This window comes from Sminthopsis crassicaudata, chromosome 4 (genome assembly GCF_048593235.1).
Source record: "Sminthopsis crassicaudata isolate SCR6 chromosome 4, ASM4859323v1, whole genome shotgun sequence".
NCBI lineage: Eukaryota > Metazoa > Chordata > Mammalia > Dasyuromorphia > Dasyuridae > Sminthopsis > Sminthopsis crassicaudata.
Window position 1 is genome coordinate 402,128,647 of NC_133620.1, and position 27,586 is coordinate 402,156,232.

General features: G+C 33.4%; 1 protein-coding gene across 1 annotated transcript in view; it reads left to right on the forward strand.

The window, feature by feature from the left end:
- The window catches only part of ENAH (ENAH actin regulator), a 117,946-nt gene that overhangs the window by 33,135 nt on the left and 57,225 nt on the right, over positions 1 to 27,586 (forward strand). The window contains 1 exon segment of the mRNA XM_074262627.1: positions 26,195 to 26,362. Within this exon segment, the coding sequence (XP_074118728.1) occupies positions 26,195 to 26,362 (168 nt within the window).

The window sequence follows — 27,586 nt, forward strand, 5'->3', positions numbered from 1 at the left end:
TTTATTAAAAAAACAAACAAACCCCAAATTTATCTTATTTATCTTACAACTTAGTAATGTAGAGAAGATTACTTTTTAAAATTAAAATTATATTTTGAATAGCTTAACTTTTTAAAGGCATTGCTCAATATTTTCTGGGTTTTTTTGTCCAAGATAAAACATGAATTGATAGATTAAAGTAAAAGAGGGTGTATACATGTACATGATCTTATTGTTATTCATATGTTATTTAAGAGTAATATTGAAGTTATTTTTAGACATTAGTGTGCACTGGAAAGAACACTATTCCAGAAATCATGAGATTTGGTTCTGACTGTACAAGTTTTTTAATCTATAAAATGGAATGATTATATCATATATGTTTACCTCAGAGAATAAAGGGTCCAATGTAATAATGTTATATGAAAACTTAGAAAATGTAAAGCATTCTACAAATTAAAAATGTGCTGTATAGTTCTTCAATTGTATTGTGGGTATGATTTTAGATTTTCAAAGATTGTGACAGTAACTTGCAAAGTTTATCAGGTTTTGCTCTGGACTGTGTGTCTAAAGCATTAATTAATTTATTATTTATTTATTAAATTATTTATTAAGTATCTTCTGGATATCCTGGATATGTTTGGAAAATATTTAGATTTCTTTCCTGCATTATTTATTGCCTCGTGATCTTTTTTATTTTTATTTTTTGCTTCACTGTCTTTTTAACTCTTGATCTCAATTTGTTCCCAAGATCAATCACTTCTTTCCTAGATTTTCCCTCTTTCTAAAATCCTTATATGATCTAGGCTACAGTGACTTCTTGTTGATCTTCAGGTTTCTTTATCCACTCTAAAACACTCATATATTATTGATAAAATAGAGAAACAGTAGTTTCCAAATGTTTTTTGATTAAAGGTATCTTAAAACCTGTGTGTGTGTGTGTGTGTATTTGCCTCCACTATTTTTTCCAGTGTATGCCATCTTTTGAGGAAAGTGTGAAAGTTCAATTTTGTCTTTTCAACATAAAAAATAAATTGCCACTCAGATAACTAAAAGTTATTTTGTTTAGATGTATGTCTTCTCTATGAAGCAAGTTTGTATCAGAGTGAAGGAAGGAAAGAGGGAAGAACTAAATGTTTATGAAGTTCCCGCTATATACTGGGCATTGTGCTAAATGTTTTGCAAATATTATCTCATTTAATCTTCACATCACCCCTGAGAAATAGGTGAAATCATTCCCATTTTACAATTGAGAAATCTTGAGTCTCATGCCATTTAGTGTCTTGTCCAGAGTACCAGAATTATTGTCTGAAACTAGGTTTGAAGTTATCTTCCTGATTATAGGCTTGGTGCTTTATTACTGTCACCTAGTGTTCTCTAAGTTAGTTATTTCATATTCCTAGAGAGACTTAAAAATACTTTCAATATTTTTTATAGGATTACAATATGTTAAATGATACTTATTTTCTCATAGCAGATTCTTCATTGCTATTAGGCAGTAAACTAGTGTCCTTTGTTGTATTTCTTTATGTTAGTCAGTCAATAGGCATTTATTATGTATTTAGCATTTACCTGAGGATCATATTTTAGCCTTTGCACTGAAAATACAAATAAAGGCAAATAAAGAACCCTGACATGAAGGGGTTCATATTGTAATGGGAGTATTTTTTACTTGTGTCTTCTTTGATTGCTATATTTATTTACTTTGTTTTTTTTATTGTCTGAGGTGTCTGCAAAAACAAATAATGTGTACTCTTAATTTTTTGTAGGAATGCTTCAAATGGCTCTGAACTGAACGTTATATTTTACACTGCTGAGGTGTTCCCTTAGGTTGCATTTTGAACTTCTTTGATCTTCATAACACATTCTATATTCTCTTAGATTTTTAAAGCTTGCAAAACAGTCTTGTGTTATTTGAATTTTACTTTCCTTTATATTTGAAAGTCTTATTTCTGGTTATTTGAAGAGTTTATTGTTTGTTATTGGCATTGTTAAATTCAATCACTATATTCCTGTGTTTTCTGTGTTCAGAAGTTCTGTGTGATTTTTAAAAAAATAATTATTTATCATGATGTGTACATTTTGGGATTTATGTTGTTCTTTCAGTCAGTAAACGTGTATTAAGACCTTACTATGGACCAAGCATTATGAATATAGAAAGGTTAAAAAAATGTTTTAAAAACTCATAAAAAGGGATTTTGGAATTCTTGAATATGGAGGTATTATATTTGGGGGTGATGACAAGATTATGCCCATCTTTGTGTAAGGCTGAAGTGGAGTGGAGTAGTAGCTCAGGGGAAATAAGTAGATTGAGGAATTGAGTGGTTAGAATTATCTGTAGGAGAGTTAGTATCTGTGTTGAAATGTTTTATATGAGGGTAGATTTGGGGAGGAGAAAAATTGTGAGCCAGGAACTAAACATTGAGGAAGGAAGAGAAATGATCTATATTTTTGTAGACAATAGCTATCTGGATTTTAATTGGGTGGTAGATACGAATGGCATGAACATTATGAGAAGTGGTTTCTGCAAGTTCTATAGTCCTTAAGTTGTCTCTTTATTTCCTGTGTTGAGATCATATTTTGCTTATGTATATTATATTTACTTTTAATGTTATTACTTTTTGTTTTTCTTCTAGTTCACTTCTGTGTATTTATATTATCTTTTTTTATTATAACATTTTATTTACAAGATGGGTAATTTTTCAGCTCTGACAATTGCAAAACTTTTTGTTCCAATTTTTCCCTTCTTTTCCCCCACCCCTCTCCAAGATGGCAGGTAGACCATAGTCTTTTTGTGTATTTATGTGTATTTATATTCTCAATCAGTTATTCTTAGTTTTTATTCAAGTTTCTCTGTTCTGTCACTTGACCAGAATTCTGCTTTTGTGATACTTATTTCTTTCTTGATCCACTAAGATGCATCCATTTGCTCATCAGCTATTAGTACGCATGTTTTTCTCTTGCAACAATTATTTGGAAGTGTTTGTATCCATTTAGATATCTTGGAAGCCATTTTTCCTTTCTATTATTATCTTCTGTGATGCTTATGCTTGAGAGTTTTAATAGAGTTTTTTTTCCCTCTGAGATCTTTGGTAATTTCAGTCTTATGTGCCTTTAGTCCTTATTTTCTTATTTTTGCAACATCCTTCAAGAGCTATCTTAACCTCATAAATTTTGATACTTTTATTCCTTTTCAAAGTGTAACACAATTAAATGTTCCAGGGAGATAGACTAACCGTCTTGGTGATTGGTTAATTATTTTGAGATATTGTAAATGTAAATAAGAAAACTGTCCCTTTCACATGGTTTCCTTGTGCTTATAAGTACACATTCAAACATTTTTACATATTATTTACTGTTATCACTTGGTCACATTAAATAAAGATTTACTTTATCATCTAATTCATTATAATAATAATGCAGTGAGCACTTTGAATAATTCAGTGCTTTGGCCTAATTCATTCAATGATACACTTTTTGTAAACTTTTAGTCCTCTTGCATTTATAAAAAGTTGGGAGACATGATTCCTACCTACAGAAGATTATAATCTAATTTAGGGATAAGATCACTGATGGTGAAAAATAATAATAAAGGAAAGATTATAGCTGAAAGTGAAATGTAAAATAAGTACCATTCCTTCATTTAAAAAATGAATTATGTAAATTCGTAAAGCTTAAAAAATCAATATTTGTAGAAATGTATATGGGAGAGTCTGAAGAATAAAAATGTAGATGGCTGTGAATTACTATGTAATTATTGTCAGTTGTCAGATATTGTCAGATAATTCATATAGTCTTATTTCAAAGTATAGGATAAAGTTTTAAGTATATAGCCAGCTGTGAAAAGAGCCTTGAATAACCAGGTGAAGGCACATCATTTAACCTTTGAGTGCTGTAGGCAACTTTGTTAGAATATACAGTTCAGAAGAGGTCCCAACTTTCTTCACTTGGAGTTTTGTTTTATTAGTTCAATTGTATGTCATATCCTTGTCTTCATAATTACTTTTAGGTTATGCTTCTACCTTCCAAAGATGTAGCATATTACGACTTTTAAAAAACCCTCAAAGAATAGCTATGCCAAAGTAATTATTTTGAGTTATAAAAAAAGATGTGCAAGTATAATGAATGGATGATGCAGCCTGTGGGCTGAAGGAGGGGGAAGGATGGTATCTTATCAAGCAGAACTTTTATTAAATAATTGTACATGATGCTGTTATAATAGAAATTCTGGAAGTTATGTTAATTTGCTTAAAGGTAATAAAGAAACTTGGAAAATATAAACAGTATTGAGTATGAGTATCCTAGTTTATAGGTTTAGGATTTTTAGGACTAGAAAGATTTTTGATTTCAAGGGTTTGTGCCCCTGTAGATGCTATGTATTTTGCAAGTCTGATGGGGTTAATTGTTGCTTGGCAAATCAAGAAAAGGCATTGTGTACTGTTTTCAGGAAGCAGTTCCTTGTTGCTATGCAACAAGCATTTTCACTTGGCACTGAGTATAGTAAATTGGTATGCTTGGTACCCTCTAGCCACATATTCTTTAATATTCTGAGAGAAGTGGTTTGAAATGTCCATTTTAAGACATACATTTTAAGTTTTATTATTGGTAATTAGTAATAATTATATGATTTCATAACATTTGTTTTCATATACAGACATATAATACTCTTATGTTAAAAAAATGGGGTTAAGGTTAGTTTAAGCAACCTTCCTGGATGTTCCTTAGCAGAACTTAACATTTCAAGGGAAAAAAAAGGCTCATTTCTGATAAAATATTTATTAAAGAGCAAAATAAAAATAAAGAAGTTGAAGGAGATTATGGTAATTAAGGAAATTATCAAAAATTATACATTGGCTTTGATACTGGTAAATGTACTGAAAATAGTACACAATGCCTTTCCTTGATATAGCCAAATATCCATATATTTCAAAGAAAGATAATTTTTTTGAAAAATGTATAAAAATCTTAAAATATTTTGAAAATACTTTTAAGACAAATTCTTTTTTTATTTTTATTTTTTTTATTCATTTTTCCAAATTATCCCCTCCCTCCCTCCACTCCCTCCCCCCAATGACATGTAATCCCATACATTTTACATGTGTTACAATATAACCTAGATACAATATATGTGTGTAAATACCATTTTCTTGTTGCACATTAATTATTAGCTTCTGAAGGTATAAGTAACCTGGGTAGATAGACAGTAGTGCTAACAATTTACATTCACTTCCCATTGTTCCTTCTCTGGGTGTAGTTATTTCTGTAAGACAGATTCTTAATCTGGTTTCCAAAAATTTATTTTTAAAACCATTTTGTAATTCTATGTATTTTATTTTACATCTTCAAAAACTCTCTGAGAAAAGATTCATGGATTAAATTAGATTCCACTATGGGATCTATGACACACAAAGCCTTTGCTTTGAGTGATCTATCAAAGCTTTGCATATTTTTTGTTTTCTACTATGCACTATCACCTTAGAATTTGATATATTGTAGATTTGGAAGAAAAATTCATCTCTTTAGAGAACATTTGAAATTGTACTCACAATCTCAATTCTTCTCATTACAGTGTGTGGCTTTTCATTTCGTAAAAAGGAAGAACTAATGAAAGGAGGCATTGCAAAGGCATAAAGAGGAGGGGAAAAAAAAGAAAATATGAAAGTATTCTTAATCTTAATTTTAAGATATTATTATATTGTCTCTTGGATGAAATAATTATTCTTAAAGGTGATGATAAGCTTTGAAAGTTGTCATTTTCTTCTAGGGGCACATATGAGTGAAGATGGAAACTTTGATGGTAAACTTAACAGCTGCTGAACATTCTTTTTGGGAATTAGATGTAAGCTGATATTTAGCTGAATTCTTTCTATTAGTTCTTGAAATTGTATTCTCACAGTATTTGAAATAAATGCTTTATAGCTCTCTATAGTTACATTCATTCAGCCTTTCTTGTTAGCACTTAAAGAGGGTTTCTTTAAAAGGATCTATTACTAAGTGATTAAAAAGAGCTCTTTGAACTTGATCTTTAATTTTTTAAACTTCAAAATTGTAGGCAACAATATTTTAGTGGAACTATCTGGATTTTAAAAAGAATGAAGCTGATACAAGATCTGTTTTGCGAAGGAGTATTCTAATTTAGTCTCTTTAGATCTGTGTAGCTGCAGACCATTTGATTTATAAATTTTAGAACCATGTATTTACTTACTATTTTGATATGCTCGTGTAAATTTTCCCTAGAATATGGAAAACTTCTCAATTCTCTCAGTTGATTAAGTAATGCTGTTCCAATTAGAGTCATTAATATTCTTTGCTGGAATTGCAACTATTCAAACCAGTGATATTTAATTAGTTAAGAATTTTCATTGGATGAGTGTTAGTTTATAGCTCAATATAGTTTGTAGAAGTTGCATTTATAATCCAACTGGCCTATCAAACAGGTGGTTTATGAGGAGCCTGAATCACTTGTTAGTCCAGCATTTTTTCTCAACTCAGATGGAGCTATTTGCCCTGGTATATTCTAAGTTGCTGCAAGCCAGTGTCTTTATAATACTGGGAAGCTATTCTCTGAGTCAGATGTTGAGACTAAAAATGGGAGCTGAGTGGTACACTAGCCTGTTATATGGATAGATTTTGAACCCCTAGATGCTATTTTTTGGTAAATTTGGCTTTTAGCTTTTAGTTCTTTACTGCTAGTACAATCCATTATTAATTTAATTGGAGCTTAGAAGAAGACTGCATTTTATATTGCCTTTGATTGATGTATGTACAAAATTTAAATAAACTTTGTTAATTGTTTTTAGAGTTGGAAAAGACTCCAAAAGCAATCTAGGCCAAACTATTTTCCAAATGAGGAAATTGAGGCCTGCTATAGGTGAAGTGAAATATAGTGTATTAGGTATAATACTCTTTTTCTCTACAATTACACATTGTTGGGTTAAGGCCAAGTTTCCAATAGTTAGATTGCTGTCTATTAACTTTGGATTGCTGGATTAAATTTTAGAGGCAGTAGGAGAAATATGGAAAGTGTAGATCTTTAACTTTGATATGCACATATATCCTTTTAAGGTTTGTATGATTTCTTCTGGTTCCCTTCCTCTTCTCCACATTTCAGATTATATTTATAATTCTTACCAACAATATTACATCTGATTCTTTTATATTTTATTATTCTTTCTCTGAAGAACATTTCAGATCTTGTATGTGGATACAATATAAATATATATATTCCATGCATAATATTCATTTAATGAATAACATTTTTAATCTGTAAACTAACATAGAAAAATAAGCAGAGTTAAAAATTTTTTTTTTTCTGGTATACTTCGTAATATTGATTAGCTAGACATAATCAGCTTTTAGAAAGAGTGTTTACTAAGTAGTTATAGCATGGACAGTTGTTAACAGAAAAAAACCTCCTTAACTGAGGGGTCACACTGCCCTTTTGCACACAAGAGTAAAATATATGTGATCACAGTTTTAAACTCACAACTCTGTTTTTGCTGGAAATCTTCCTTTTTAGAATTTGAAGATTGATCTCAATTGTAAATCTATCACTCTTAATATACTCTTTTGCCAAAAAATTATTTGTATATAATTACCAGTTTTCTAAGAATACTTTAAAAACTATTATATAGAATATCAAATGATGGAAATAGTCACTTTAGTATAAACCATGGTACAGTATTAAGTCATAGCTTTTGTATAAAATTACTACAAAAGATATTGAATTGTTTTTAAATTTTGAGTTTACTGCAAAATAAAATTATCATTTAAGAATTAGTGCTTCAGTTTTCTCTTGATTAAAAATTATTTTCTTTGTACCTGTTATGAGAACTCAAGCTTATAAATTGTGTAGCATTGTTTGGATGAAAATTGTTGCTTGTGTTCCTTAGTTATCAGCAGTTTCATTAGTCTACAAAGATATTACATGAATGGTGAATTTTGTTTCTGATCTTTGTATTATAAGTGAGTAGTACATTATATTTAGATGTAATTAATACTTTTCATAGAATAGCTGTAATGATAAGGAAGATATGCCATAGTTTATACTTTTTAGAAACTTTCATAATCTTAAGTGCTTTGATAATGTTATTTAGTTCAAAAGCAATATAACTTATACATTTCTGGTTGTGTTTTAATATTTCATGTTTCCCATCTTGCATATCAGATATATGTCTAGAATGATTTCTGGCACATTAAATACCTTTAAATACCTTACAAATGTTTGTTGCCTGAATTTCAAGTCTTGATGCTTGCTTTATATTTTTATTAGTTTTCTAGTCTAGGGATTGGGAAAAAACCAGCATGAAATTTGTTGCTTTGACCTCTTTATTGGGATATCTGGAGGATACTGTCTCTGTAAATATATGCTGGAAAGTAACAGTGATTAGAGGAAGGAAGAAAACAAACATTTACTAAGTACCTTTACAGTTTCTTTTCCATTTTGTTCTCACAACAACCTAGGGAGGTAGGTGCTATTGTTCTCATAGTTATAGTTGAGGAAACTAAGGCAGATAGAATAAGTGATTTGCCCAGGATCACATAGCTAGTAAACATCTACGGCTGAGTTTGAGTACAGATCTTCCTGACACCAGGCTTAGCTTACTATCACAAACATAAATCATAAACATAACTTTTAAATAGGTTAGCTATGGGAGGACATATAGTTTGGTATTTTGAATTTTAAGTCTATTTTCTAATAGGTGTAATGTGATCTAAGATATATGACATGTAAAGGATGTGAATAAAAATGGGAATATTAAATATATAGACTAAGGCTTGAAGGTAGATTGGATACCCCTGGATTCTGTTCCACCCTTATCTAAGTTTGCTAATTTCTTCCTTAATCAGGAGAAGGGCTGTGACTAGACACTTTTATTTCTAGGAGAGGTAGGTATTAAGTTAAAATTATATCTATCTGTTCTCCTTAAATATTGCTGGTCAGGTTAAAAAGGAAGGCTGCTTGCCTGTTAGAATTTAGTTTGCAACATTAGTTCCTTCCCACTAAAACAGAAGTTTATAAAAGATAATTCCATGGAATGAAGAGTGAGTAAACTTTAAACCCACTTATCTAAGCAAACCACCAAAAAAATTGGAGAAGCCATGTTAACTGTAATTACCAGAAAATTTGCAAGAGTGAACGAACTCTTTAGTTGGGAGTGATAATAAGATCTCATTTCAAACCAGAAGGGAAAGTCTACTAAAAAGAGAAGGTTCCTTCTAGTAGTCTTGAGATTACTCTAGCAGACTTCAGAGACATGAACTCTAGAAAGAATTATATTCCTTAGGGATAGTTATTTCTTCCGCTATTTGCAGCATTAGCACAGGAGTGTCCTTGTTTCACTCTATTTGGATGGGAGCTGTACTGGTACTATTTGCATTACACTACCTCAGACTAGGAAATGGCCCTAAATGCCATCTAGTAGTTCTAATTTATTCTTGAACAAGAATCTTTTTTTTTTTTTTTTTAATAACTTTTTATTTACAGGATATATGTATGCATGGTCATTTTTTAGCAGTGAGAATTACAAAACCTTTTGTTCCAATTCTTCCCCTCCTTTCCCCCATCCCCTTCCCCAGATAGCAAGGTAGACCAATACATGTTAAATATGTTAAAATATTTGTTGAACAGGAATCTTGCTCATACTGCCTCTGCAAGAAGACCTTCACTGACTCAGGAACTCCTAACTCCCAAATCTTTGTACCTACACACAAATATTCTAGGTCTGTCCTATGGGCCAAGGTAAAAGGCTAATTCTTCTCATATGATAAAAATTAAATTCTTGAAAACAGCAATTATTTTCCCCATAAGACTTTTCCAGGCTTATTTGAAGGCATGGTCAATAAATAGTAATGATGATAATGTTGATGATTACGACGATGCTGACATTACCAGTTTATATAACATAGCATTTTAAAGTTTGCAAAGTAGAAATTGTTATAAGATTTTTGTAGCATCTCTATAAGGTTTGTTTTTAAGAAAGTATCCTTGTTTCCTTAATAAATAAAAACAAGACTCAGAGAAGGTTTTCCCATAGCAGAATTTGAATATAATATCTTGAGTTTGGGTCTAGCATTCTGAATCCACTGTGCTTGCTTTTGTCTTCTTAATCACCTTCGCACCCTCTTCTGAACTTTCTGTAAAATGAGGTGTCCTGATTTGAACACCTTACTACAGAAAGTACCTCACTGGGGCAGATGACATAGGATTATCCCATTCACCATGCTGTATATGCAGTACTTTTCTTTCAAAATTAAACCCGGTAGATTCATGGCTCTTGCATGGAATATAAGTGATTCTAAAGTAAGTAAAGATAAGAAGCACATAAGGTTCTTAGCAAAAGACAAGAACATATGCAAATTTAATGGGGTTCAGAATTTTATTCTCAAGACATTTGAAAGGGTATTATACCAAATGCTTTAAAAAAAACCATGGCTTTACAAAAAAGGAACAACTGAGAAAATACCTATAGGCTTATTTTCCTGTCTCTTTAAAATCTTTTCAGAATAATATTTCCATACATTGAAGGTCATCCTTAAAGAAGAAATGAGCAGGAAGAAAAGAAGGCATTTGTAAATATCTTTTAACAGATCAAATTTTATAGTGACAAAGTTGATTGAAAGTTACAGACAGTATGCAATACCTTATGGTTCAGCAATACTCCTATTAGGTCTATATCCCAAAGAGATCCAAAAAAGGAAAAATAATTTGTAAGATCAGGTTTGTAACAAGAATAACCACTATCATCAGTATTATTCAGCATTATTCTGGAAATCCTAACAGTAGCAATAAGAGAAGAAAAAGAAATAAAAGTAACCAGAATGCAAAAATATTTGTAGCAACTTATTTTTGTAGTGACTGAGTTGGAAATTGAAGGGATGTACATCAATTTGAATGAATTGTGACATATGATTTTAATGGAAAACTATTCTGCTGTAAGAAATGATGATCAGGATGCTTTCAGCAAAACCTGGAAAGATTTAGATGAACTTATACTGAAATGAGCAGAAGCAGGATGTGTGAATAACTTATTTTCAGTAATACAGTTATCCAGGACAATCCCCAAGAACTCATGATGAACAATGCTATCCACTTCCAGAGAAAGAATTGATGGCATCTGAATAGAGACTGAAAATTTTTCCTTCTTCTCTTCCTCACTTTCCCTTCCTTTCTTCCTTCAGTAGTCATCTTTTTTCCTATAAATCTTCCTCTCCTTACTTTCTCTGTTACTTTGAAGGATAACACCATCTTTCCAGTCTTTCAAACTCATGATCTAAGCATCATCCTGGATTCCTCACTTTTTCTCCATCCCTATATCCAGTCTATTGCCAAAGCTTGTTACATCTCTCAAATCTATTCCTGTCTCTTACACTGTCACCATTCTAGTGTATGGCTAGATTATTTCAATAGTCTTCTGGTGGATCTGCCTGCCTCTAATCTCTCCTCATTCCGATTCATCCTTCATTTAGCCACTTAAATAGGTTTCCTAAAATACAGATCCAAAATCTAGTCTTCCTCATATTCCATCATATCTTGAATTTTCTCCTTCTGCTCTGAATACTGACCTCCCTGGGTTTTTTTTAAGACTCACCCAAAATCCTACTTTCCTGATTCATGGCCAAAGAACAAACAAGAACCAATGAGTAGTAATAGCTGCCCCATTGGGGACCCTACAAGATAGTTCCAATTGGGAAATGCAACTTGCTCCTTTTTTTTCTTTCCCTCTTTCCTCTCCATTTGTCCACATAGACAATCCTACCTTTACCATGAGAGCTCTGCCCAAAGGAATGTAAATTTTCATTGTTGAAACCTTACAAGATATCTTGGAGTTTAAGGTTAGATTTCTTCTTCTTTTTAATTATTTAAAAAGTTTTTAATTAGGTTTTTTTTTTTTTTTTTTTTTTTTTAATGTGTCCTTATCATGTTGAGAGAGAAAAATCCAGACAAGGGAAAAATCATGAGAGAGAAAAAAACAAGAAAAATAAAAAAGAAAGTGAACATAGCATCTGTTCATTTGCCTCCATAGTTCTCCCTGAATGTGGATGACATTTTCCATGCATAGTTTATTGGGATTGCTTTGGATCTTTGAACTGCTGAGAAGAAACAAGTCTGTTATAGTTCATCCTACAATCTTGCTGTAATTGTACAATGTATCTCTGGTTCTGCTTAATTTACTTAGCATCAGTTTGCGTAAATCTTTCCAAGCCTTTCTAAAATCAGCCTGTTGTTCATTTTTTATAGAACAATAATCTATTATCTTCATATACCACAACTTGTTTAGCGATTCCTCATTTGATGTGCATCATTTCCAAATTCTTTACCATCACAAAAAGAGCCACTACAAACATTTTTGCATGTGTAGGTCCTTTATGATTTCCTTGGGATATAGACCCAGTAATGACACTTCTGGGTCAAAGGATATGCACAGTTTTATAATATAATTTAATTCTTTCATTCAAATTGCTCTCGGAATGATTGGATCATTTCACATCTACACCAACAATTATTAGTGTCCCAGGTTTCCCATATTCCTTCCAACACTTTTCATTATCTTTTTCTAAGATTTTAGCCCATTTTTTTTTTTTTTTTAACAACAATGTTCTTCCTAAAACATATGACTGTAAATTATGGAAAACATTAGTCTCCAAAAGAGTTAAGCTGTGGGTACACAAAAGGCAATAGAGAGATAAATTGGTACTCAGATGTGAATAGCCTGCAGCTATGTCTCCTTTTGTCATTGTCCATTTCCACTGTATTTCTACTTAATAATATTCCTCAGATCATTGCTGATTATTATATTAAATTTTCTTGTAATGTGAGTGACCAGATAGCAGATTAGACAATTTTCTATGATCCTTATATGACTTCTCAAACCTCCCCATCCCCTCTTCTTTATAATGTTGGAGATATCCAGACTCTAAACAGCAAACATTTGCTTAAGCTATAATAGTCACAAGACAGTGTTGTGTTTCACAGTAGAATTCTTTTAAGAGAATGAGGAATGGAGGGAATGGGGCAGGGTGTGGGTCTAGCCTGGTAATAGGGATCAAATCTACACCTCTCCTCACTCCCAACTCCAAATGGCAGAAATTTGCTCAAGCTGCGATAGCAGCATGACAATTCTCTTGGACACTGGACCAGAAAACTGAGGAACTGAAGGAATGGGACAGGATAAGTGAGTGGGAGGATGTATTGTACTCCATGAAATCTGAGGGAAGGAGCCCAGCATCCAGCAATGTCACTTTTTCCTCCTTAGAAGGAAGTATTTTAACTACTTGCCAGGGCTGATTCTTGCAATATGCATTTGGGCTAACTGTAGGACCTTGATCTTTTCTGTCATGCTTTTAAAATTCCATTTTTGCCATTGTCTGTCCTATCTACAATGATCATACTTAGGGATTCCTTGAACCTAAAAAAAGCCTTCTCTTGAACTATGCCTCTCAGCAGCTTCAAATAATTTGAGGGACAGTAATTGTTTTGAATTACACATGGGGTTGTAGTAGATTGCACCTCATTATGAGTCAGCAGTATGAGATGGCATCCAAAAAAAGCTCATATAATTTCAGACTGCACTCAAAAGTAAAGGGTAAATGATTAGGGATGTGGTAGTCCTGGTATGTTTTGTCCTGGTTAGAACATGTCATGAGGAATTTTTTGTTCCGTTTTGGATGTTGTATTTTAGGAAAAACAATGCTAAGCTGAAGAGTGCTCAGGGTCAGTCCTTGAAAGCTTTATTTGGAGGAACTGTTGATGTTGAGCTTGGTGAAGTTGAAATGCATTAATTGTCTTCAAATTTTTGATGAGTTGTCAGGTAAAAGCATAATACAGTAGACAGAACATTGGGTTCAGAGAAGGAGAGGAATCCTGTCAAAGAATTTGGCAGGATTTACTGGCTTTAATTAGGCAAGTCTTGATTAGTCCTTGACTACTCTAGGTTACAGGCCCTCATCTATAAAACAAGAAGTTTGGACTAAGGTACTTGATAGAGTTGGTGTCATTTATGCTTCTTGCCCTACAAAAGCAAACTAGGAACAATAAGGAACAGACAGCTCTTGTCGTCATATGTAGGAAAATTTCCTAACTGTTTCTGTTACTGTTTAGTTGTTTCTCAGTCATATTTGACTTGCGGTTTTCATGGTAGATCTTTATGGAGTGGTTTATCATTTCCTTCATCATTTTTCAGATGAGGAGACAAGTCAGCAGGGTTAAGTGACTTGCCCAGGGTTGCACAGCCATTAGGTACATGAGGCCATATTTGAACTTACGAAGAGGAGTCTAAGTTTAAATTTGTATTAGTTTGAGAAGGTAGAAGACTTCATTGGAAGTCTTGAGATTGGAAGATTGGAAGAGATTATTGGCTGTCTTCTACAAGTGATTCTTATTAGGTATTGATTATACTCTTTTAGGTCCCTTCCAACATTAGAGTAATTTTCTTTGATTGCGTTTTAAAATTAGCCTTTATTGCCCTTTATTAAGTCTTTTAGCAAGAGCAAATGCTCCAGAGTTCTCTAGGGGCTTCCATTTGCTTTTTGAGTAAAATTCAGAAGCCATTTAAGTCCTTTCTTAAACTGGCTTCACTTTATCTTTCCAACCTTATCTTTTATTGTGCTAATCTAATCCTTCAACAAAGCTGAATGACTTTTCTATCTCTGAAGGTTTGTGTTTCTAGCTTCTATCCTTTAGCTTAACCCATTCTCTGTGCCTGGAACTGTTTCTCTTATTAAAAGGAAAAGTCTTTGCTTTCTTACATTCCTACCTGAATTTTAAGCCTACTTCCTCCAAGAAACCATCCAGTGCAGCAACTCTTCTCTAATCCCAATTGCTTGGTGGTGGTACTGATCTACTCAGACTTCTGGGTAGCTTGCTTTATTATAAATGTACTTCATTGTTATGCAGCATTCTGTTTTGTATTATCTGTCTCTTAACTATCTACTCCCGAAGTGTGGGGACAGACCTTACTCTTTGTGATCTTTGTAAGTGCATAAATACATACATACATAAATACTGTAGTAGATACTTAGTAAGTGTTCCTTTACCTTTGACTTTCTTCTTTACCTTTGACATTCCACTATTCCTGTTCATATTCCTTTTCCCAAATCACTGTCCCTACTAATTCTTGTTTTTGTTTTTCATGTCTACCTGATTCTTCCTTACCTTTTTGTATTTTAACACTAATCTTTCCTTCTGAGTCAAAAATGTACATAGCTCACCGAGAATAGACCTGCAATTTTTGCCAATCCCTCTGGTCAGAACTGGGTTCCCACTGCAATGCTTTCTAGATTTTTCTTCCACCTTTTCTTTTTCTTTTTCATTCTCTTTTCCTATTTCCCCTTTTTGGTTTTCTTTCCCTCTGGATCCTTTTAGGTTTTTTTTTGTCTGCCATCTTGAGAGAAGGTTAGTCTCTTCATTTTGTTCCTCTGTAGTCTGACTTCTGACCTCATTACTGGATTGCAGTTGCTTTCTCCAAAGTTACCACTAACTTCTTGATTGCCAGATTTGCTAAGCTTTTCATCCTTACTGTTCTTAACCTGTCTGCTGCATTGGGGGTTTGTCACCCTCTTCTGACTATCAACTCCTCAGGCCTTGTTGGAAAGTTTCTCCTTGTGTGATCTCTCCTTCTGAGTTTCTTTTGCTGGTTCATCATATCAAATACTGTTTGTTTCATGGTTCTGTATTAAACTCCCTACTCTTTTCTTTCTATATCTTCTTGGAGTGACCACATTAGTTCATGGATTAAACTGCTTATGCTAATTAATTCTTCCTAGATCTATTTCCAACATCATTCTCCCCCTTGAGTTGCCTGTTAGTTATTCCAAAGTATTTAACCCAGAGATAGCTTAACAAATTTTGTTTTAAACACATTAGTTTTCAATTAGGACTACATTTGATGCAAACGTCTTCCCTTCTCACCCCCTACCCCCCCAGCTGTTAAAGACACCACCTTTCTGGACTTCTAGGGTGGTGGCCTTAATGTAATCTTTGACTGTCTACTCTCCTTCATCACATATAATTAGTCAGTTGTTAGATATTTTTGTACTTCCACAATATTTCTTCCATCTGAAACCTCTCTATTACTTGCCCAGCCCTTCTGTTTTTGCCTAGATTATTCCATTGGACTCATAATTGGTTTATTTACCTCAAGGGTGTTCCTACTTTCTTTTTATTATTTATAGTCATACTCATAATAATCATACCGATTCTAAAGTCTTGACTTTCAATATCTTTTGTAATTTGAATCCTTCTTTTACTGCCAGTGTTTTCTTAACATGGAACTCTCCTTTTATCATAACCAGCTTCTTTTGTGTTCTGGGTATGCCATACTTTTCCTACTTGCATAGTGTCCATTAAATGTCTTTAGGTATATGAGAATTTAAGGAGAGAATTAAATCTGAGGAAGGACTAGACTTAGGAGGCTTTTGTTCTGCTTGTTTTTACCTTCACTTCACCAAGCAGAATAGAAAAGTCACCCAGAAAATCAAGGGAGAACGTTTCTCTGGAAAAAGGGGTAAGAAACAGTATGGTGCAGTATAATACATTTTGAACATATTTTAAGTCCTAGCGCCCAAGTTTGAATTATTCCTCTGCCATATGCTTCCTCATATGTGACCTCATTCAAGGCTATTAATCTCCCTGAATCTTATCTTTAAATTAAAGGGGTTGAAACAGATAACTCCTAAAATTCCTTCCAGCTTTGATCCTATAACTAGGTTATAGGGGTATCCCCATTTTAATGCAGCCTTTATTCTACTTTATAATATTAGCCTCTTCATTACTCATACATATCTATTTGCTTTTTATTCCCCATGCACTAAAGGTAATATCCTTTCAGGGACCTTTTCCTATTTCCTAATTATCATCTTTTATACTCAATGCTATAAGCATAAGCCTCTCCATATCAATATCTTCCCTTACTCTCTTGTTTTCACCCTACCTTAAGATATACCTGATACAGTTATCTATTCTTTCTCAATTTTCTTTTCTCTCCTACTTTGCCCTTGGGAATTTGTTTCATTGAAGCAGAAGAGACTGTTGACTATAATGCCGGAGAAACTGAGGCAAGATACAGATTAGAGAGTTTTTAATCATTTATTTGAAAGGGAGAGATTTACTGGGACCAAATGGATTCATGGTTTTGATGGGGGCTATGGCCCCTTTTAGATTTCTTTTCTGATCTCCAACTTCCTTTGGGACTGACCTTTGATTTACAAGATCTGGTCAAAACTACCCTTTTGTATTCCAAAGGGAGAGATCCGGATATGTGCCAGTTTGGGCTGTACCCAGCCCCCATTCCAATGATTTGCTCAGGTAACCAAACCCTTACCTGATAGGTTCTGGCTCTTGAGGAATCAACCTGGGCTCCATTCATATGCCCCTTCAAACAAATAAAAGAGCCAAGCTGGAATCATCTCTTGGCAGAGAGTTGAAACATGCGAGCACCATGCTTTGCATCACAGACTCTCTGTCCCTCTGCTTTTGGTGTATTTCTTCCTCTATCTAATACCTTTTACTAACCAGATTTTAATCTTACTTCCAAACCCTACAATAAACCTTTTCTTTTAATCAATATAGGTTTTCGGCCCTGTAAATTCATTTATAGGGGACTCTCGCCGCCACTAGAACTCATTTAACTTTGTATCTTTGCACTGAATCCAAGGGGGTTGCAGGGGAGCTCCATTTGACTCCCTGTACCCCAAACCTGCCACTAGACCTCACTTAATCCTAATTTTATTTAAGTATCCTTATCTAGACCACCTCATTTGGTTATACCTCATCTTTAGGTATATATCTCATCAGTTTGGTCCCAGGGCTGAATGAGATTATCGTCTCCAAGAATCCAGCAGAGTGAGTTCTCATGATATATATACATGTGGCTCAGACACGGGATAGACTGAGGCCAGGGAGGAGTCATGGTGCTGAGAGGGGGATCAGAACTCTGACAGACAGGGTGGGGGGAAAGACACCCAAGATGACATAATGGAGGGAGGCACCAGAGAGCTATCTTGATAAGATAGTATCTGATATTCTGATAGATTGGGATGGGGAGAGGCATTCTGATATTCTAAAATATAAGATTTTTTATCCTCATCAAATATTCTGATGATTAAGAGGGAGAGGTGGTTTTGCAGGATTGAGTAGAACAATTGAGGCAAAACAATTCAGGGACAATTTAGGGAAATTGAATCAGGATAGTTAAAGAGAACCGTGGCACAACATTGTAAAGGGCTAGAACTGAGCAAATGCACTTGGATAATGGAGCACATGAGACCAATTGCCAATTGGACAATTCTCTATTAACATGTTGGAAGGTTGACCCTCCCCAGCTATTCTGTGCTGACTTGATTGGTGGGACAAAGAAGGGGAAAGTGATGTGTGTGGGTGGAGGAGGAGGAAATTGAGGCATTCTCCTGGTGGTGGAGAGAGAGGAAGGTGGTGTGGAGAGTTCCCATAGTTTCCATCTATTCATTTACCTTAAATCAGTCAACATCCTCCATTTTCCAGATTTCTTTTTTACAACAAATACTGGGGAATTCCAAGGACTTAGGGAAGGTTGTGTCAGGTTGTTCCTGTACTATGTCTGATAAGGCCTGAATTTTATCGCTACCTAAGGGCCACTGTTCTATCCACACTGGTGTATCAGTTTTCCATTGAATAGGAACAGGTGAAAGTGGTGGAAGGCCTTCAACAACAGCCCTGCCTAAAAAAACTGAAGTACTCATTTTTAACCCTAATTGTTGCACAACATGACAACTGTCTTCTCCTTCATAGTCGCTTATGTCTAGGTTTTAGGAATACCAAACTGTCTTGTTTTTTTTGTTTTTTGTTTTTTGTTTTTTTTTCTTTGTTGCTATCTTTCTGATCACTTCACATTTTCTTTTGTTTGATCCATTCTTCCAGATCATAACCTCTAAAATAGTATTTTAGAGTAGTCCCATTTAGTCTTTTGTCCCATAGTATTCTGTCTTGGGTCTTCTCTTTTCATCGGTGATAACCATCAGCACCTATTTGTTTAGTTATCTCTATATTTATGATTCTCAAATCTACCTATCCTGCTCTAACAGTTCTGCTGATCTCTAGTATTGTTTTTCCTTCTGCCTATTAAATATTTGTAATTGGATATCCATTAAATATTTTAAACTCACCTTGTCCATGAGTTCTGTTACGAGAACTCATTATTTTCATTTTCCCTTCCTTCTGCATGCACAACCTTCCTCCATGCCTTCCTCCTCCCCTCCCCCCTTCCCTCTCTAGGGCAATATCTTTGCTTTTCAGTCTTTCAGGCTTGCAAAACCAACTCCTTACTATTTCTCACCTTCCAGGCCTACTAATTTCATCTCTGAGATCTTTGGAATACATTCCATTTTTCCTCTGACGTAGTACTCCTGTAGTACAGGCCCTTATCATTAAATAGGTAGACTGTTGCTAGTAACCCACTGCTATTTCTGTCTACCTCAAATCTCTTCACTTAAATCCATCCTCCATTCAATCCTCAAAATGATTTTTCTAAAGCATCAAGTGCATGTCTAACTATATCAAAATATCCAACTCCAAAACAAATCTCCCATGGCTTCCTATTGTTTTTAGGATCAAATACAAAATCCTCTAGGATTTAAAGGCCTTTATAACTTACTCCCTACCTTTCCCAGTCTTCTTACATCTTACTCCTCATTGGAATGTTGTCATTGTCCTGTTTCTTGAACAAGACTTCCCCTCTCTTGACTCTGGAAATTTACTTTGGCTGTCCTGCATGCTGAAATGTTTTCCCTTTTCATCTTGCCTACTGCCTTCCCTTACTTCCTTTTAAGTCCCAACTAAAATCCCAACTTATGTAGGAAGCATTTCCCAATTCCTATTAATTATAGTGCCTTCCTTGTTAATTATTTCTTTGTCCTGTATTGCAGCTTGTTTATACATATTTGTTTGCATATTGTCTTCCCCTTTCAATTGTGAATTCCTTGAGGAAAATAAAGTTGTTTTTTTTTTTTTTTTGCTTCCTTTTATATCCCATGTTTAGCACAGCACCTGACACATTGTAGGCTCTTAAAAAACTATTGATTGACTAGGAGTAGTTTTAATCTTTGATTTCCCTTCAGTTCTTAAACTAAAAACCCATATTCTGGTTCATTTCCATTTCTCTGATCTTCTCTGTGCTCATTCAGCCTGTCATTAAGGCTCAGCTTTCTCTCTTGTTAAAGCTAACCTTTCTACCTGTGCCATTCATTCAATGCCCTCCCATTTCTTCTGTAACCTCATTTCTTCTGTCATCTCCTCTTGTGTACCTTCCTTGGTTCTTTGCTCCTAAAAATATATTCGTTTTCCATTAGAAAAAGTAAAAATCTTCTCTGGCTGTGATTTGTTAGTCTACAAATGATTGCCTTATTTCATATCTAAATTTACTTGGTTTTTTTGTTTGTTTTGCATTTAACTTTGCATTTCTTTCTTAAAGGATTAAATTTTAATTTGTCATGTACATGTAATTTCACATTTAAAATTATTAGGAAAATTGAAATTTTTGATGTCTACATGATCAGTTTTTTAAAACTTTCAAACAACTAGGATCTTTCTAAATAGTATTTTTTATTCTTAATAATGAAATAGGTTTTAGGTAGATCAGTTTGGTTCCAAGCAGGAAAATGTTAAATTAAAAAAAAATTAGTAGCTGCTAATTCTCCTTCCTCTTTCTCCTCCTCCTTCTCCTCTCCATTCTTGTATTTTCACTGTGGGTACAAGGTTATAGAGCCATTTCAGGGGAAAAATATTCCTACCATTTGTTAGATTTTGCTCAGGAAACAGCAAGTTAATGTGAGCAAATTTTCTAGTCATCAAAGAATGTATTTATGGAAATCTTGAGAAATAGCATAAAAAGAGTCACCATACCTGTATTTTCCTTATCTTGGGGAAAAGGTGGAGGCATGGCACTGCCATCTCGTAGGTTTCATTTGGCAAGTAGTTTAAAAGCCAGCTTTTTTTTTTTTTTTTTTAAACATGGCCAGATGATTTTTTGATTCTCAGTAGTTGTGTGAGCAAATAATTTAACCACTCTGATTCTGTTTCTTCATATGAAAAAATAGAGATGAATGTAAATGTATGCTTTATATCATTGGTTTTTTCATAAAACCACCTCTTTGATTTATTATTTCAATAGTTTTCTTATTTTCAGTTTCATTAATCTCCCCTTTTATTTTCAGAATTTCAAGTTTGGGGGCAGCTAGGTAGCGCAGTGGGTAGAGCACCAGCCTTGAATTCAGGAGGACCAGAGTTCAAATTTGATCTCAGACACTTAATACTTCATAGCTGTGTGATCCTGGGCAAGTCACTTAACCCCAGCCTCCGGGGGGAAAAAAAAAAGAGAATTTCAAGTTTGATAATTTAATTAAGGGTTTTTAATTTGTTCTTTTTCCAGTTTTTTTTGTTTTTTGTTTTTAAGCCCAATTCCAGTGATTTCTGTGAAAAAGCTACTAGGAACTCTTTTGCAGTGTCATGTTTTGTAAATTGTTTTTCATCATAGATCATTTCTTAAAATCCTTCTGGTTTCCCTGGCTTTTTAAAAGTTCCAGCTAAAATTCCATCTTTTAAAGGAAGCCTTTTTGTTTTTTAAACAAAACATAGCATGGGTAATTTTTCAACATTGACCCTTGCAAAAACTTCTGTTCCAACTTTTCCCCTCCTTCCCTCCATCCCCTCCCCTAGATGGTAGGTAGTCCCATAACATGTTAAATATATTAAAAACCATATATGTATACATATTTATGCAGTTGTCTTGCTACACAAGAAAAATCAGATTTAGAAAGAAGGTAAAAATAACTGGGAAGAAAAACAAAAATGCTAGCAAACAATAGCTGAAAGAGTCTAAATGCTATGTTGTGGTCCACACTGATTTCCCAGTGTAGCTGGTTCTGTTCATTACTGATCAATTGGAACTGATTTGGATCCTTTTATTGTTGAAGATGGCCACTTCCATCAGAATTGATCCTCATATTATATTGTTGGTTGAAGTGTATAATGATCTCCTGGTTCTATTCATTTCACTTAGCAGCAGTTGATGTAAGTCTCTTCAAGCCTCTCTGTATTCATCCTGCTGGTCATTTCTTACAGAACTATAATATTCCATAACATTAATATACCATAATTTATTGAACCATTTTCCAATTGATGGGCATCCTCCAGTTTCTAGCTACTTTAAAAAGGGCTGCCACAAACATTTTTGCACATACAGCTCTTAAAGGAAGCCTTTTAAAACCACCCTTTGTGATCTACCCCTTGTGGTTAGAGTGTTTCTTAGGCTTATATGCTCTTCTTCCCTCCCCCATTTGGGTGAAGTGCATCCAGGTTTTATCAGTTTGGATTACAGTGTGGTTCAAGTGTCACCTGCTTTCCTCACCCAAATTATGTGAGATAATTTCCCCTGCCCTTGTTTTCATTTAACATAAAACTAGGTTTTCCTAGTTTCCATTCAAACAAAACATTTTTATTTCTTTTCTGCCTTAATAGACTTTTAACAAAGATATGGTTCTACAGGGACATATGTATTATCTCTTTATATTAGAACGTATATAGTTTATCCTTGTTTAATCTGTAAAGAATGTTCTCTCATATTTAACTTTTTATGTTTCTCTTGACTCTTGTGCTTTTATTTCAAAGTTTCTGCTCCTCTTCATTTAAAACAAAATCAAATACTTGGAAGGCCTATATTTGTTTAAAATCTGAAATGTCCTCTTGTCTCTATAGGGTTATACGCTTGTTTTTTTTTTTTTTTTTTCTGAGTAAAGTATTCTTGATAGTAAGCTTTTATCTTTCACTTCATGAAATATCATATTCCAAACTCTCTTATCTTCTATACCTATGCAGGCTGCATTCTGTGTGGTCTTTCTTGCCTTTGCTCTTTAGTATTGAATTCTTTCTAGCTTCTTTCAGTATTTTTCCTTTAACCTGGAAGCTTCTGATTTTGGCTATGATGCTCCTAAGAGTTTTTGTTTTAGGATTTCTTTCAGGAAATGACTGGTGGAGTCTTTCTAATCTATTTCTATTTGCCCTCTGATTCCAAGAGTTCTGGGCAGTCTTTTATGATTTCTTCAAATATGAAGTTTAGGCTCTTTGTTCATGTCTTTTGGGTAGGCTTTTCATTTCTTAAAGTTTTTCTCTTTAATCTTTTTTCCTGGTCAGTTGTTTTTGCTTTGAGAGTTCTCATACTTTATTTTTCTTCAGTGTCCTTACTTTCCTTTTGACTTGTTCATTCTGATTTTTTTTTTTTTTTTTTTTTTTTTTTTTTTTTTTAGAATTAGTTCATTGCTTGTAAAAGGTTTTACTCCTTTTTTGCTATAAGCCTTTACTTTTTCTTTCCATTTTTTCATTTATAGCTCTCATTTCTATTTCAGCTTTCCCTCTTGGCATTCTCATTTTATTTATACAAACTTAGCTCTTACTAAATTCTAGCTTTTATCTCTTTGGGAAATTCAATTTTAATTTGTGCCTAAACTGTGCTTTTCTTAAAACTTTTCTTGTAGATGTTTTGGAATTATTCTCTTCTGAGTTTGCCTCTTAATGATGTATTAACTAGTCACAATAGAGTTTCTTGATTGGATTATTTTCTTTTTTCTTTTTCTTTTAGGTCATTCTTCCAGTTTTACTTCATGAGATTGGACTTCACACTAGAGCAATCTCTTGTGCTGTGGTTACTTTTTATGTTATATTTTTTCTTACTGCTTCTTTATCAGAAGAAAATAGTGTGTTACTCCAGAATCTCTGAGATGGCTCAAATTAGGAATGTATAAGTTTTTGGTGTACCCACAGTTGTTTCAAACAGAAGTTCTCATCTCCTGCCTCTTAGCTTTGCAAGTATCTCTGTAAACCTGAGTTTGAGACATGTGTCTGTGGATTTGCCCCCGGTTGTATCTTTAGTACTAACTAGACTGTCTAGAAAGCTATAAAGGTTCACAATAACTAAAGTGCAGGTTCCTCTTTGAGATGGGATTCTGGCTTTGGTTACAATGTTGCCATTTGGTACCAGTTTTTGCTCTTTTCACAGGATCCCATCTCTCTATGCTAGATCTGATAACGGTTTTTGCCTTGAGATGCATAGCTTTGATTCATTCCTTCTATTGAAAGAGTCCATGTGTTTGATTGTCAATAAACCCAGTCTCTAGAATTCAAAGACCTCCTGACTCTTTTTCTTTTGCTGAGCTAAGCTGGAAGAATGACTCGTGATTTTTTTCCTTGGATCTTCTGACCAGATTTTTGTAGATATTTCTGGAAGGTTTGAGAGAAAGTTGGTTAATCGTGTTTCTTCTGTTCCACCATTTTGGATAGTCTCCCATTATGACACTTTTAGGTGTTGTCAAATTCGAATCTGTATATATCTTCTATTTATTTTTCTTCAGTGTGTTTTTCTAGGTTTGTTTGTTTGTTTGTTTTTTATTTATTTTAGTATTTTAGTATTTCTTTTCTTTAGTTTTCTTATTCTCCATACTTTTTTGGGGGGGGTATTTTTATGAGTTATGGGAGTTGTTTGTAATCACTCATAATCACTGAATAAATCAATTTCTTTCAGATCATAGGAATTAATCTTCAAAAGTGCTTTGTTAATCTTAAAGTGCTAACTGATTAATGGCTAGCTGTGAGGATGATAATTGGTGAATTGATTATTCACATTTTGCCTTGCCACAGTACAGCATTGGCTTCTTCTGGGCAGGGATTGATTTCTTTTTTGTCTTTGTATTATACTCTGGGTCTAGAAAAATGTTCTATACGTAGTTAAATGCTTCAAAAATAATTGCAAGATAAAAGGAATTGAATAGGGCAAAGAGAGCTGACTTGATTTCCTTTGGGAAATTGTTTAGTGCTCCTTATGAACCCAAACAAATGTCTGAAATATAGATCTTTTTAAAAAAACAAAAATTTTAATTTTTAAATTAAAAAAATATGCTTGTAGTCATGTTGCATGGTTAAAAGTCAGTGAAGTGCATGCTCCTAATGTAAATGGGATGTAAATACATTAATGGTGAGAAAATATGTAAAAGGAGGTATACAAAATATATCCGAATTTTGAACAACTAGAAAAGTAGATACTCTGGTTATGGAGCAAAAGTGAAGATGAAGTCCTGAATTCATTTCAATCCTTAGCCATTATTTGTATGAACCTGGTCAAGTCACTTAACCTCTGACTGGCTCAGTTACTTTAGTTTTAAAAGGTTTCCCAGGGTTGTTGTGGGGATCAAATGAAATAATTTTTGTTAAAAAGTATGTAGCATAATATATCTGGCACATAGTAAGTACCTAATATGTGTTTATTCCCTTTCTTACTTTTGAAATACTGAAGTTACAGATATTACTTAATCCTTGCTCCACATAATTCTTTGACAGTAAAATTAGTTCCTAGGAAACTTGGGATTCCATTCTAGGAAGAAGTAAAATTTATTTTTAAAATTAATTTTATAATTATAATTTTTTTGACAGTGCATATACATGAGTAATTTTTTTTTTACAACATTATCTCTTGTACTCATTTTTCCAAATTTTCCCCTCCCTCCCGCTACTCCCTCCCCTAGATGACAGGCAATCCCATACATATTAAATATGTTACAGTATAACCTAGATACAATATATGTGTGTAAAACCAAGTTTCTTGTTGTATGGTAAGAATTGGATTCCTAAGGTGTAAGTAACCTGGGTAGAAAGACAATAGTGCAAACAGTTTACACTCAATTCCCAGTGTTCCTTCTCTGGGTGTAGCTGTTTCTGTCCATCATTGATCAACTGGAAGTGAATTAGATAGAAGTAAAATTTAAATGAAATGATATGACCTCAATTTACCTTTACAACTGAAGATGTAAATAATTTACTTGTTAAGAAGTTGAAGTAATCATGAATTTGAAGTAGTCATGCTAACTTAGTGTATCACAGTGAATACTATTTCATGCATCTAGCTTTTCTCTGTTTCTTTTTTTTTTTTTGACTGTGATAGCTTGTTGTGGGTTTGTCTATTCTTAAGTACTTCATGTGTATTTCATGTGCAATTGAATATATGTATAAGTAATGTAAAAAAAAGTCTTTGTATACAGTTTGGTAAGTGAATAGAAAACTAATTTTTCAACTTTTATCAATGTTTTTGATGAAATTTGAGTTCTTGATCCCTTTTACCACCTTTGTATATTGTATATTTTTTCTTTAATTTTGTTTCAATTGATTTATAAATATTAAATATCTGACTTTTGTTCTTACAGTGAACAGAGTATCTGCCAAGCAAGAGCTGCAGTGATGGTTTATGATGATGCCAATAAGAAATGGGTGCCGGCTGGTGGCTCAACTGGATTCAGCAGAGTTCATATATATCACCATACTGGTAATAACACTTTTCGAGTTGTGGGAAGGAAGATTCAAGACCATCAAGTAAGGACTTTTAAAAAAGTCTTAATCTTTTATTTGATGCTGAAATTATTTAATTATTTTATTTAGTAGAATTCTAATTGATTTTAGTAACCTGTACTTTAAATGAAGCCGTTTTCAAATTTTTGGTCCCATGAACCCTTTCCAGTATTTTTAGCAATTATTGAAGACTTTCCATAGAGTTTTGGTTTATGTGGGTTATGTCTGTTGATATTTATATGAAATTGAAACATGTTAGCATTAATATAAAAATAGTTTTGACCTTGTAGATTTCCTGAAAACATTTCTGGAACTCAAAAGAATATTTATACCATACTTTGAAAACCATTGCCCTAAATTAATTTCAGCTACAGAGTCATATTTACTATTGTAAACATGACTTATGTTTTTAAATTAAAATATTAACCATAAAACCATATACAAATTAAACTTTTATTGCTACAATCCATTTATTAGCTGCATTATCTTGAATAAATTTGCATTACTTTGAAATTTTTTTTGAAGAAAAAAGACTCCTTTTCAAAAAACTTTGAATTTAATTACTAAAAACCTCAAGTATTTTCATATATAAAGTGAAATGCAAAAAGAGGACTGCTCATGAAACAATTCCTCTCAATTCTATTTGCAGTTTGCTTTTTTCCCAGAATAATACAACAAAATTATCAGGTTGCTTTATTATTCCCCATGCCCCTTCTCTTTTCTCTTTCATACATTTTGAAAAACATCAAAGGTCTTTTTATTTCTCTTTTAGGGGCATCATTACTACAATTCCCCTCACCTGTTAAATCCTCATTTCCCATAATTTGGGAAACAGATCACAAGCTTCACTTTACTATTTATCCTGCATATAGATAATTTGTTCATAGTTATTTGCTTGATGTTCTACCATTAGATTGTGAGTTCTTCAAGGTCTGTGGCTATCTTTTACTTATGTGTTTCTTATGATTAGCATAGTGCCTGAAAACATATTATATACTTAATAAATATTTATTGGCATTGATTTCAGGTGAAAGTATTATATGAGGATTTACTTTCTCAGAAATGTTTTGAATTTGGTAAAATCTAGCCCACATTCTTTATATTATGACTTAATAGTGATCTTGGATAAATTACACACCTGAGGTTATGAGCACCTATGTAACAAGTCATTAAAAATACCCCTGAGGTTTGTAGATGACCAATTGGAAGAAGTTGCTTTCCCACTCAGCTACACAACTTTGGTATTTA